The following is a 12,968-nucleotide window of genomic DNA, read 5'->3' on the forward strand; positions in this document are numbered from 1 at the left end:
ATACCCAAATCTCTCCAGAACCGTATCTCCCTCCTCCAACCAAGCCAAACCACCCCCATCCCCCCGATCTATAAATCACGTGACACCGCGTAACCATCCGACAGGCCAGCTTGCGTAACTAACTACATACTCTAACCCCGAACTACATCCACCAACCACCCACCCCCTTCTCCTTCATTCTCAATTCCACCTCCCACACACACATCCAACCGTCACCATGGGCCCAAAACGCACCCCAGCAGCCACCACAAACACCACCGGCCCCGTCCCCGCTCCCTCCGCACCAACCATGCCCTCCTCTTCCTCTGCCTCTGCCTCTGCCCCCAGCGCATCTCTCTCCTCCGGCCCCAAACTCCTCACCTCCAACTCCTCCATCTACGATATCGCCCACACCGTCTGGCAGCAGTACCTGGCCACCACGCCGCAGCGCACCCTGCTACTGGACGCTTTCATGGCGTTCTTGGTCCTTGTGGGAGGCGTGCAATTCGTGTATTGTGTTTTGGCGGGGAATTATGTGAGTTCTCCCATCCCCCGTGGGTCGTTATATTCTTTGTGTATAGAGAGAAATGATGGGCTAATGCGATTGGTTCGGGGGGTGATGATATAGCCCTTTAACGCCTTCCTGAGCGGTTTCTGTGCCGCGGTGGGTCAGTTCGTTCTTACGGCTAGTTTGAGAATGCAAACCTCCTCCTCCTCCTCTTCTTTACCTTCTTCGACTGGGTCTGGTGCGGGTGCGAAGGGTAAGGCGAAGAAAGGTATATCGGGTTCGGTTGGTGCTGGTGCTGGGACTGAGGAAGGTGGTGTTTCGCATGAGAGGTTAGTGGATGCTTGCCTATTTACCTGTTTGTTTGGTCTTTGGGGATAAGGGGGGTGGATTAATGGGCGTTGGATTGATTTGCTAACTTGGTGATTGATAGGGCTTTCGCGGATTATGTCTTCGGAAGCTTGATTTTGCATTTCTTTTGTATTAACTTTATCAATTAGGTTGTTTTTTTTCCGGGAGGAGAGGGAAGTGCGGGTTGTATGGAATGGGGTGGGGTGGGATGGGTGCGTTGGGCTGAGGAAGGGGGAGAGTTAAGCATGTTATGCTGCTAGGTTAGGCTGTGCTGGGCTGGGCAGATAGGATGGTATCTAGAGGATGGCCGGTTCCCTGGTGGAGGTGGGTTATTCTATCATTTACTGTCTGTCTGGTCTGGCTTAGTTTGGCTGGGGAAATGGACGAGGTAAAATATCAGTGTCGATCATGTTATGTTAGCTTACTTTTATACCTGGTTGTTTTATGTATGGATATTTACAGGTTACTCTGATTGAATTCTGCGAGTAGATTGACATCAGATGTAAGATGTGATGTGATGTATCGTTTATCGTGCCAACTGGGTATATTCTATCCATTATACAATCAAAATGCTCGTCCCGGCTTCCGTTTGATCGCTGGCTTCTTGACCACGCTCCCGCCGCCGCCGCCACCGCCGCCGCTCACGCCATTGTGTGAACTCGAGGCTGTGACGCCTCCGACACGTCTTGCTGTCGCGACAGGCCGACGCACCGCGGAGCCCACTTCGATTTCCTTTCTGCGTCTAGTAGGATCGTTCCGCTCCGCTTCGCGCTGCTTCTCGGCTGCCGCGCGTTCGCGGTCGGCGGCCATCTGCGTTTCGATCTCCACGCGCCGGTTGAACTCTTGTTCGGTGATGCGGCGTTCGCGCTGAGAGTAGCCTTTCTCTTTGACGGAGTAGAACACGCCTCCAAGTTCGGCCAGCCACTGATAAGGAAATTAGCATCTTGGTATGCGATTGTCGTGAATTTGGAACTTACATGCGGGTCTACTGCCGTCACTGTAGACATGTACTCTTTGCTGGTGAGGATCAATTCGTGGTAGACCACATACTCGGGGACATAGCCGAGACCGTAGAGGGCACTGGTCGGGTGGAGTTGCATGCTGACGCTGGTTCGCAGGTTGATGAACTCGCCAATACCCTTGACGCGCGCAGCCTGGTGGTAGAAACCCGAGCAGATACACTTGCGAATCACATCCCAGTCCGTGCCGCAGCTGACGAGGGGCATCTTTTGCACCGTCATGATATCATGGAGCTGGTCCCGGACTTCACGCGCCCGCCGCAAGGCCTTGGCGTGGAGGAAGTGTCGCGTACACCAACCATCGGAGTATCCATTCGATTTCCATTGCGTGTACACGTGGAGCAAGGTCAGGTGGTCGGACTCAGGAACGAAAAACTTCTCGCGGGCAGCATCGGATTCCTCCTGACGCTCCTTGGGGCGGTAGAAAACGCTGGGAACGGACAACATAGACACGATGGTCAACATCTCCTCGCTGCAGCCGTATGTCTCGGCCGCGGTGATAATCAACTTCGCGAGCGGAGGGTCCATTGGGAACGGAGTCATCCGACGTCCTAATGGGGTCAGGTCGCCAAGGTTGTCAAGTGCACCCAGCGACCAGAGTTCGAAAAGGGATGTAGTAATTGTCTCCTGGGGAGGAGGATCCATAAAGTCAAAGTCCAGAAGGTCTTTGACTCCAAGAGACTTGAGTAGAAGGACGGTATTGGAGAGACTGGTCCGCTGGATTTCCGGGATCGTCTGCAGGTATAGCTCGTTCTTATACGCCACTTCTGTGAAGAGGCGGTACGCTTTGCCAGGCCCCGTACGTCCTGCTCTTCCAGAACGCTGGTTGGCATTGGCTTGTGATATCGGCGTGATCTGTAGCGTGTCCATACCCATCCGGGGGTTGTACACTTTCAACTTGGAGTACCCCGAATCCACGACGAACATGATTCCGTCGACAGTCAAACTGGTTTCCGCAATGTTCGTAGCCACAATCACCTTTCGCACTCCCGACTCAGCCCGTTCGAAAATCTTTGCCTGTTGCTCTGCAGGCATCTGACTGTAAATGGGCAAAATGCTCAGCTTCGGCGGGTCGTTGAGTAACTTTAACCTTTCGTCAACTAGATCGCAGGTCGCCTCAATATCTTCCTGTCCGGTCATGAACACAAGAATATCGCCAGGACCCTGCGACACATGGATGGCCAAGACCTGCTTGACCGCGCTGTCGACGTAGTCCTCGCAGGGCGTGCGCGAAAAGTGGACATCCACCGGGAACGTCCTTCCAGGGATGATGAACTCCGGTGCACCACCGTAAAACCTGGAAAAGCGCTCCGCGTTCATGGTGGCCGATGTGACAATGAGTTTTAGATCCCTGCGTCGAGCCAATACCTTTTTGAGAAGCCCCATGAGCACATCGGTGTTCAATGCTCTCTCGTGTGCTTCGTCCATGATGATACAAGAGTATTTGTCCAGGTCCTGCTGGACAAGTGACTCTCGTAGAAGGACACCGTCGGTCATATACTTGATAACTGTCTTCGGGCCTGTGCAATCTTCAAACCGAATCGCGTACCCGACCTCGTCACCCAGGTCGACTTCCATCTCCTCACTCACACGCTTGGCAACACTCATTGCTGCCACTCGACGAGGCTGCGTACATCCGATCATGCCAAACTTCGAATAGCCATCCTCGTGCAGAAACTGGGTTAGCTGTGTTGTTTTTCCGGAGCCCGTCTCACCGACCACAACCACAACCTGGTTATCCCGGATGACTCGTAATAGATCCTCCCTCACAGCGAACGCCGGGAGGTACTCCCTCTGTTCGCGAAGCGTCTTGCTCTTACTGAACGAACTCTGACCGCCCTCATCCTTTTTCAGATGTTGAGCGAACTTGTTTCCGCTCTTGTAGGTATCCTCGACAGGCATAGCGACCGCACTGTCACCCTCGTCCTCCTTCACACCCATAAGGTTTCCCAGTGCCGTCCCCGCCATCGTTGTCGCCTCCTGCGCTTGCTTTTGGCGCTCTCGCTGCTGACGTCGCTCCCGGACTACCTTGCTCCCCTTCCGACTGAACACTGCCATATCACTCTGCGGGTCTCGTACAGCCGAGATGGGCTCGAGCTGCTTGGTGAATATCGTGCGGCCATCGAGAAAAGGCGGACGTAGATCATGGACCAGCAAATGAACTCGAGTGCCTTCTTCATCCTCGGGCATAAAGTCGCTATCAAAATCGCGTCTCTGGGCGACACCGGACGTAAGCATTCGGTTTGTTTCCCAGTTGTCGATGTCCTTGCGCTTCGCCTCGCGCAGCGGCGCCGGGAGATTGGAACTCTTCAGCCTTTTGGCTGGAGGCATCTCGTTGGAAGCCATGGTTGGCGTGTATAAGGAGTGTCAAACCGAGTGTAGCCGAGGACAAAATTGGCAATTTCTTGGGTCGCAGAAGGGCCACAGCTGTCTGCATTAGCCCCCCGACGATAAATTGGAGAAGATGTAATCGGCCGTCGAGAGGCGGAATCGTCTATCGGAGACAGCAAACGAGGCAAACATCATATGCTTAGTCACGTGCACCATCCCCTCAGCCTTGAGGGAAGAGGACTTGGCAGATTGTGAGGATTGCGTGGATATTTCTATCAGGGAAAGAAATAGAGGGGTGAAATATCTTGCGTTATAACTGAGCGTAAGCTGCTCTGTCGCGCATGCAGGAATTATGTAGCGCGTCCAACCATGATTCGGACGGATTAGTGGGAGCGGCGCCGCAAACCACCGCCGATATCGAGCAGCGCCCCGCATCGCAACTACGGCTTTGCAACTGCGTTGTCAAGCACATTCCGAAACCATGGCCAGCCAAGCGCAAGTAAACCCTAAGAGACAGCAGGGTATGAACCCGGACTCTTCTAGCCTTCTATTGATACAACTTGAACGAGCCTGAAGCTGATACCAAGCAGAGCTCCAGCTCCAGTACTCAAATTACAAAAACACTCTACAACAACTGGCTCAGAAGATTGGTGACATCGAGCAGGAAGCCGAAGAGCATAAGTAAGTTCTCGTCTTTGACTTTCTCATTTGCTTTCAAGTCCTACACATGGATATTTGCCTACTTGTGCTTGTGTCAAGATGGCCACTAACGCGCAATCGCTAGGCTTGTTATCGAAACCCTCGATCCTCTCCCAACTGATCGGAAATGCTTTCGCATGGTGAACGGTGTTCTGGTTGAGCGGACAGTCGAGGATGTCCTTCCGTCCCTCAAGACAAACTCGGATGGATTGAAGCAGGTTTTGGAGGAGTTATTGAAACAGTACAAGTCGAAGCAGGCAGATCTGGATAACTGGAAGGTAAGTCCGCTGGCCTGTCAAGTTACCGCATACATAATCATAAGTGGAGCTCTGACGATTCTATCCGATCTACAGAAGAAGAATAACATCCAGGTTGTACAGCCTTAAAGCAACCATACCTATCTCTTAATCGCATAGCAGTTCTCTGCCCCCATCTTCTTGATGCAGTGTCATATAGGAAAAGTTCGGCGATAGGAGGAATGCAAGAGCGGTGTTAGCGGGAGTCTGGAGACTGAATATGGGCCTCTGCCTTTCAGCGACGCTATGCATTGCAAAGTCACCACGACGGTGGCTATGGCTGTTTGAAGCTGGGCATGCCGTGGGACAAGGACTAGAAGTTCCACACGTCATCGATATGAGAATGAGGCAAGTCGACAGGGGCAGGCGTTCTGCCACAAATTGCTGCGGCCTCGGATGCACTCGTGCCTAATGGCAGTTCTGGGTTGGGGAAGGCTCCATCAGGCCATCCGTCAGGGATGTGAAGCGTAGACGTTGAACTTCAGTCCATGTTTGCCGGAAACTTAATGTATATGATAACAATTCTTCTTCTTTGTTCAGTACTGAGCTTCCCTCCGTTTTCTGCATTTATTACACTACGGTTGGCTCCGGTTTCAGAGCGCGTATATTGACCAATTCCCTTGAAGCGCTTATGCACCAAGGGAAGGGTGTGGCTCGGGTGAGTTGGCCCAGTGGGACAAGGCGTCTAAAACTGCAACGAGGTTGTACTGGGCTGCAGCCGACCGGAGGCTGGTTCCAGGTTTGATCTGATATCTACTGGTCACCCCGTCCAGGCACGAGGACCCTCGGGGGTCATCTTACTGGCTGCTTCATGTTAGCCCCAGGCATTCCGTAGATAGGCGATTGTGATTGTGATGGTGATTGTGATGTGACTGTGATGGACTCCTGGTTCCGGCCTGATTTCCAGGGCATGAATTCGGCACGTCGTACTTTATAGCAAACCCACCGTGGCAGTTGGGTACGAATCCACCCAGTCATTATTGATAACACAACTTGGTGGATGCCTTTGTCCACACCACCTACGAGCGTTGGGCTGCAGAGGTTCCACCTACGTATTGCCTGATGACAGCCATGAAGCAGGCAGACCTACTAGAGTGTTATGCACAGTACTGCTTCCAGAACCTCCATCTCGTCATGGCTGCTTTGTTTGACTAGATCCCATTGATGCCTGAAATGACACATGTTGTCCGTTTTACCCCGGATGAGCTTGGCACGTATGACGATGCTGTGTCAGTTAGGCCTTCAACATCTGTTACTTCCGTTCACTGCCGACGCAGTCCAGTCCGGGATGCTCATGGACCAAGCTGACGGGACGTCAGATCCGAATCAGATCGATGTACGGAGTATACTCGAGGCCGAGGGCCCCTGGGAGCGTTCCCCCGAGGCGGATGAACTCGGATGTAACCATGTTGGAGATTTGCTTGACTACTTCTACACTCGTAGTACATGTTCGAGGAACAGACTAGAGAAGATACATCCTCCAGTGGATTGAGGTTGTAGATCAGAGAGATCGTGATGAGGGTGATGACGATGCCGGTCAGCATCACGTGTAATACGGTACTGTGACACCCCTCATCTCCGGCGCCCGCGATCGGGGCCGGCACCTTTCCGAAAGCAGGCAGTCATCCACTGATACAGCGTTCGGGGGGTGTAATTGGAGTCCTGAGGCCATCCACGGCGTTGGCCGTCAAGGCGGCCTCGCGCGTCCTCCTCTTCCTCTTCCTCTCTCTCTCTCTCATCTCTCTCGTGCAATCGCGAACAGTGAGCAAGCATTCATCATTCATCGAACGCTTTTCCATTGAATCGCACATCACCATCTGGCTCAGCGGCCGTGCCCCTCTGTTGGAGCACCCTGTTATCTAGATCTCCGTCCGATCTCATTGGCGTCGGGGGAGTTTCTCGCGACGACCAGTGATCGTTGCTCGCCCTGCCAGGGACCTCTGGTTCGCCAATTGACTGCTGCGCGCATCGCGGCCGTCCCCAGTAATACCTGCCCTACGACTTTTGCCTGCTCTCTACTGGACGGTAAGCCAAATAACTCGACACGCCCCATCCATCCCCAGCGTCGTGGACCTCCGGAATTTAGTCCAATCGCCTGGTCGGTCCCTCCCTTTTTATCTGTTGGTTACTTGGGTTCTGTTTCCCAGCTACACAAGGTGCCACTGCCAGTCTGACCCACGGTTACTGCCGAGAATCCGTGTTGCATTACCCGCGTCTTGCAACTGTCAACTGCGCTTGGACGGCTTTGCTGACGTTACCAACTCCTGCAGTCGCGCGCACCCTCTAACTCCCTCCACTCTGAGCCACTGGTCCAAAAGAGTTTCCGGTTTATTGGTGCATTATCCTCATCACTGGTGATTTCTTGATCAAATCAGATTCACTCATTGGGGAAAAAAAATAATCAGAAAAAAGAATTCCAAAAAAGAAGAACAGAGAGAGGAAAAAAAAAGGGAACCCACCCCCCAAACAAATCCCAGACCAGAACAAATTAAAGTACCTTAGAACAATAACAAACAGAATTACCTGCCGCGCGCCCTCCACCATCGCCGTCGAATAATAGATCCCGTCGGTCCTGGCTCACAACGCTAAGGCAGGACTATCGCAGAAGCATTGCCAATCCCCCACACGCGCAGCCACGCTCGTCTTTCCCCGTTCAGGCTGTTGTGAAGCGAATCGCTGCCCAGCCAGACGCACTCGTTGTCCTTGGCGCGGCTGTATCATAGCGTCCGAGATCGAGAACCCACCGCGTGCTGCAAGCCAGCTCTGACGTGGTTTGCCAACAGAGCAGTTAGAGACAAGCCCCCGTTCTAAATCCAGTATCTCTGCACGTTCGCCGACACCTAAAAAACATGTCGTCGACCTCTCCCTCGAAGGAACCCGAGGTGGAACCCGAAGTTCAATCGGGTGAAGACCAGGAACAAATGGACAAGGAACAACACGACACTCAGGCGCAGGGTCAGGGAGAGTTCGAGGTGAAGGAGCAGGACAGATGGCTACCAATTGCAAATGGTTAGTTGCGTTCCCTTGCAGCTCATCGCTTTTTCCTGATTTGTGCGTACCTTACGTTTATCTGCTGGTCAACCGCCTCTGCCCTACTATGACGGTTTACGACTCCTCGACCGCCCCAGATGCTTCATCTGATAATATTCACCTTTCCTTTTATGTGATTTTCGAGTTTGATTCTTCAGGCCTCGGGTATAGCCCGGCCTGGCCATTTTCTCACTCATCTACTGTCCATTCGCAAGCTCCCAATTGCATTAAGCCCGCCCGCCCGTTCAATATCTCAAAACATTGGACGCGTCCTCCCTTTTAGTTGCCATTCTTGCGACTCCCCCCTTTCGCGTTTGCCCCAATTGGTGGTCAGATAGGATACTAATGTTGCAAATGAAGTGGCTCGCATCATGAAATTGGCCCTGCCCGAGAATGCAAAGATCGCAAAGGAGGCCAAGGAGTGTATGCAGGAATGTGTGAGCGAATTTATCTCATTCATCACTAGCGAAGGTTAGTGTGACCACACCTGTCCCTCCACGCCCCTTAACTGATGGACTCGTTTTCCCGTAGCGTCCGAGAAATGTCAGCAGGAAAAGCGCAAGACGGTCAACGGGGAGGACATTCTGTTCGCCATGACCTCATTGGGGTTTGAAAACTATGCGGAGGCCCTGAAAATTTACCTGTCTAAGTATCGCGAGGTGAGACCTGTGCAACGCCCCTAAGCATCTTTCCTTCCCCACGGCAGGAGACGATCCGTTTCATAAAGGTTCTAGATGCTGACGAGCCGTTCAGACCCAATCCGCAAGGGGCGAGCATCAGAATCGTCCGACGAGCAGTGGGTATGGGGCTGGCGGGCCTGTTGGGGGCCCTGGGGCTGGCGGCCCTGGTGGACGGCCAGTTCCACCCGGTGCCGCTGGTGCCTTTCCTGAAGCTGCCGACAGCGCCAACAGCATCATGAACCCTAACCTGGACCCCTCAGAGCAGGACACTTCCGCCTACGGTTACCCACCCATGGTCGGCCAGGCGCACAATGGCACCACTGGTGAATCTTATTAGCATGCTTGTGCGCGGGAGAACCATCCGCTGGACTCGACAACTATCCCACGCTAGAGTCTTCGGAGTCCAAACAGACTCGAACTCCTACCTCACATCTCCAGAGGCTGGATGGACCTTGTTTCCAGAATCAAAGCGGCTGGGAACACAGCCTCAAGCTACCAATGTTTCCAGATGTTACTCCCTGTACAGCCCTCCTAATTACGCGGTACAATACAGTAGGTAACTTACGGGATATTAACGGAACGGACACGAATGAGCAATACGACAGGAATCACGGAACCGGGGCACTGTTTTTTATTGGGTTGATTTTTTTCTTCTTTTGACGCTTTCTCTTCTTTTCTATATCGGCTGGCATACCAGCCGACCTGCCAGGCCCAACTGGCGGCTCACCTCCATTCAGCGAGGCCTCTATAAAGCCAATTTCAGGAGGTCGCCATCGATTCTCCGTACATATGATACAGGAGTTATCTGTGCGTCACGGTGTTGAGGGAGGTTGGCCCCTTGTCTGGGCCCGTCACATCATGTAATTATTGTCTGAGTCGAGTACCTATTATTGTCTCATGTCTTTGCAGAGTATGGAACGCTGTCCAGAAGGAGGAAAACAGGACTGACAGATAGATTAAGAATTGGACTTCATTGTCCCTGACAAGTATCTATCTACCTGGTCACCATCACGGTTGTACAAAGTTTCGGTATCAGCGGTCGCAGTGGAACCGCAGGCATCCTTGGTTGCAGAACAAACGAACGACCCTTCCCACCCGTCCAATGAGACCCATTCTTCTTGACTGGCATGTAAAACGATGGATAGGTACAATGCCGTGAACATAGTACCTACCTACTACCTAGTAGGTAGATAGATAGATACCGATAACTGTTCAATGAATAGAGTATATACGCTGTATGACGCAATTTCATAAACAGTACTCCGTAAATCAAGCCAAAGCCCAGCCAAAATTGACTAAACCATAGACAGATAGATACTTAGTTATAGACAGCAGAAACAGAAAGAATGTCATCATCATAATCGTTGTCGTCAATGCCAATCAATCTAACTAACCAGCCACCAGGGGGAAAATGGCAAAATCGCTAAATTAGCAGAGTTAAATATCAAACAAACAAACAAACAAACACAAATCATCACTGATTCACCTCACTCCCCGGGGCACATGTTGCATAACCTCCCCGGCCTAACCGTGCATCCAGCCACCATCCTGAAGAAGGTCTGACATTGGGGCATCTTGCCAGTAGATTTGACGCCATTCGTCTTCCAATTCGGGGAGTCCCTCCATGGCCATTGGGAGGACGGGCTGATCCAGGTCGGCGAAAGAGAAGAGTTGTCGCCAGTCGAGAGATCCACGGGGCGCGTCGATGGCTTCGACTACTGGGGTCATGGTGGTAAATGGTGGTGGGATCCAGGTGTCTACTTGGTGGGGTTGGGGGTGGTGTGGGCTTGTCGATGTGGTGGTCAGGTGCGTAGAGTCCGGTGTGGGAACCTCATAGGGGAGGGGACGGTCTGCTGGTTGAGGGGTCTGCATTGTGGTGGTGACGGTAGAGGTGGATGCCGAAGAGGAGTGGTGAGTGTTTTTGATTTGGTCCTGAGGGTTGCTGAAGCGGCGGGGACGTTCACTGGTGGCCATTCGGAGGTCTTCTTGGAGGCGTTTAGAGTCTTCGAACAGCCGGAGGATGGTGCTGGCGTGGAACCAGTAGCCTGCTAGTTCGCGGAGGGAGTAAGAGGCCGAGTCGAAGCGACGGAGGGCGTTGATTGCAAGAACGGGGTTGGAGAAGCGAAGTTCTACTCGTACTTGGATCATGGCTGTAAAGAGGGTGTGAACTCCCGAGTACCAGAGGAACTTGAGCCGATCGTTCAAACGGAGTTCTTCAAAGATGGAGGTAATGACTCCGGCTGCTGCGCTGCAGATCTCTGCGTCGTGTGGCCCATAGTCATCCGAGTAGGCAGATGCCCGGGGGTGTGGGCGATGGAGAAGAATGAGGAAGTTGTTGTAAGTGAGATGGAGCATGGCGGACCACGGGTCCATGTCAGATGCTCGAAGACGCAGCTTATCGGGCAGCTTCAAAGACCAATTGGCCAGCGCTTCGTCGGCTTCTTGCAGGACGGCTTTGCGACGCTCCGCGCTCACTCGTAACCCAAAGCGGTTTCGGATAATGTACGAAATCATAACGGAAAGCTCAGAGAAATGAATCACGTAGTCGGATTGGACACGAGGTCCGCATCCTTCAAAGTCGGAAACCGTCAATGAAGACACATCACAATCTTCGAGGTTGCTAAGTTGAAAGAGTCAGAACACATTTTCTGGACTTCGGGGGAAGGATTGATCTGCTTACATAGCCTGGGGTCGACCATAAGAAAGAGAAACCATAACATCAAACTGGACCAGAATGTGCCATAGCCTCCTCCACATTCGGCGATCACGAGATACAAATCGGCTGGAGACAGGATTGCGGTGCATTCCAAGGCCAGTAGCGATCCTCGCAGCTACGCCAACCCAGTAATGCGCGTTGGCCGCAACATCATCGTCGGCGCCATCTGAGTGCCAAGTCATGAGTAGGGCAGCTTGCACCAGGATATCGCGATTCCGTTCGATGCGGCTGTCAAACAGCCACTTGGCACGACGAAAGAAGATATCCTTAAGGGTATCACGCTCCGCCTTCGGACGAGTGACATGAGCCCCTACCAACAAGATGGTCTGTAGTAGCAGTATCGGCGGTGGATCAGCGGGGTCCCGATTTCGATACTGGGCCATGAACAGGTCCTCGTCGACGATGGGATATCCTGGATTGACGTGGTCAAAGTAAGCTTGCACCAGCTCATCCGCTAGGACCGGTTCTGGCAATGTGAGAGCGTCCATGAGGAGCTGGTCGTGTCCTGTCCTCAGCTGCCGTCGGGGAATCTCATTGCCCGCAAAGTGATATACGTCGTCATCCTTGTCACGCTGTTGACGGATTAAGAAGGACATGTTGGACAATTCGTGGCCCACGTAGATCGCTCGAACACCCCTCTGAATCTCCCGACTGCCCGATTCTTCTTCATCAATGAGCTTCACGAGTCGTTTCTCCAACTCTGCATGCGAGTCTGGTTCAGTCGACACATCCGGACCGGAAGGGCGGCTATATGCCGGGGATTCCGTGGTAGGCCTGGTGCCATGATGCGGAGGGTGGTGATTAACATTATGATTAAGGGTATGGTGAAGGGTATGGAGGCTTGAGGTGGGAGGCGCAATTGGAGTTGTCACTTCCGGTTGAACGGCGCGGAAGGCGGTGGTGAAAGCGCTAGGTGGGGTTGTAGCCGTGACAGGCGAAGGCTTGTGCGTAGACTCAGAAGCAGGAGGGGGTCGACAGCGGATTGGAACGGGATCGAGGATGGATCGCACAGTCAAGCGTTTCTTTTTCTCGTGGATTCGGCAATCCGACTTTCCCGCGGACCGGCAATTGGAGCAAGGAAGGCCGACGATGCGGGCATCACATCGGACTTTGCGTCGATGGCAGTGAACGCAGGCCGCGGCGCCTATGAGGGGACACAGTTAGACCCATGACAGTCCGGAGGTGTAGTAATCGCTGCCAAGTCGTGCGAGAAGCATTGGGGGGTGCGTACCTGACTTGCGCTTAGTCACCCCATTCCCGGTGGGCGGATGACTGTGATGCGCTACGGAGGACATAGCAGAAGCATCGACACAGGTCCAGGGTCCGAAGACTCGCTAAGCTGTCACTCCTGATCCGAGTGAC

The 12,968-nt window shown here is 53.0% G+C and overlaps 4 protein-coding genes across 4 annotated transcripts; 3 read left to right on the plus strand and 1 right to left on the minus strand.

The window, feature by feature from the left end:
* Window positions 1-204: 204 nt before the first annotated feature.
* BO94DRAFT_530229 (putative oligosaccharyl transferase subunit Dad1) lies at window positions 205-1,036 on the plus strand. Its single transcript, XM_025610637.1, has 3 exons — window positions 205-514; window positions 608-816; window positions 918-1,036. Exons 1-3 carry the CDS (start codon window positions 218-220, stop codon window positions 982-984), a joined length of 573 nt encoding a protein of 190 aa, XP_025472265.1. The 5' UTR covers window positions 205-217; the 3' UTR covers window positions 985-1,036.
* A 3,434-nt stretch (window positions 1,037-4,470) lies between these two features.
* On the plus strand, window positions 4,471-5,736 carry BO94DRAFT_530231 (putative prefoldin subunit 2). Its single transcript, XM_025610638.1, has 4 exons — window positions 4,471-4,706; window positions 4,776-4,866; window positions 4,970-5,162; window positions 5,238-5,736. The coding sequence occupies exons 1-4, from the start codon at window positions 4,667-4,669 to the stop codon at window positions 5,268-5,270; spliced, it is 357 nt and encodes a 118-aa protein (XP_025472266.1). The 5' UTR covers window positions 4,471-4,666; the 3' UTR covers window positions 5,271-5,736.
* Window positions 5,737-7,631: 1,895 nt separating this feature from the next.
* Window positions 7,632-9,308, plus strand: BO94DRAFT_128246 (nuclear transcription factor Y subunit beta). Its single transcript, XM_025605623.1, has 4 exons — window positions 7,632-8,189; window positions 8,571-8,681; window positions 8,742-8,869; window positions 8,964-9,308. Exons 1-4 carry the CDS (start codon window positions 8,030-8,032, stop codon window positions 9,225-9,227), a joined length of 663 nt encoding a protein of 220 aa, XP_025472267.1. The 5' UTR covers window positions 7,632-8,029; the 3' UTR covers window positions 9,228-9,308.
* Window positions 9,309-10,414: 1,106 nt separating this feature from the next.
* On the minus strand, window positions 10,415-12,901 carry BO94DRAFT_454632 (C6 transcription factor; the record flags this gene model as incomplete). The annotated part of the gene is made up of 3 exons (XM_025607614.1): window positions 10,415-11,510; window positions 11,571-12,750; window positions 12,838-12,901. 3 exons carry the CDS (start codon window positions 12,899-12,901, stop codon window positions 10,415-10,417), a joined length of 2,340 nt encoding a protein of 779 aa, XP_025472268.1.
* Between the last annotated feature and the right edge of the window lie 67 nt (window positions 12,902-12,968).

This window comes from Aspergillus sclerotioniger (genome assembly GCF_003184525.1).
Source record: "Aspergillus sclerotioniger CBS 115572 chromosome Unknown BO94scaffold_2, whole genome shotgun sequence".
NCBI classification, from domain to species: domain Eukaryota; kingdom Fungi; phylum Ascomycota; class Eurotiomycetes; order Eurotiales; family Aspergillaceae; genus Aspergillus; species Aspergillus sclerotioniger.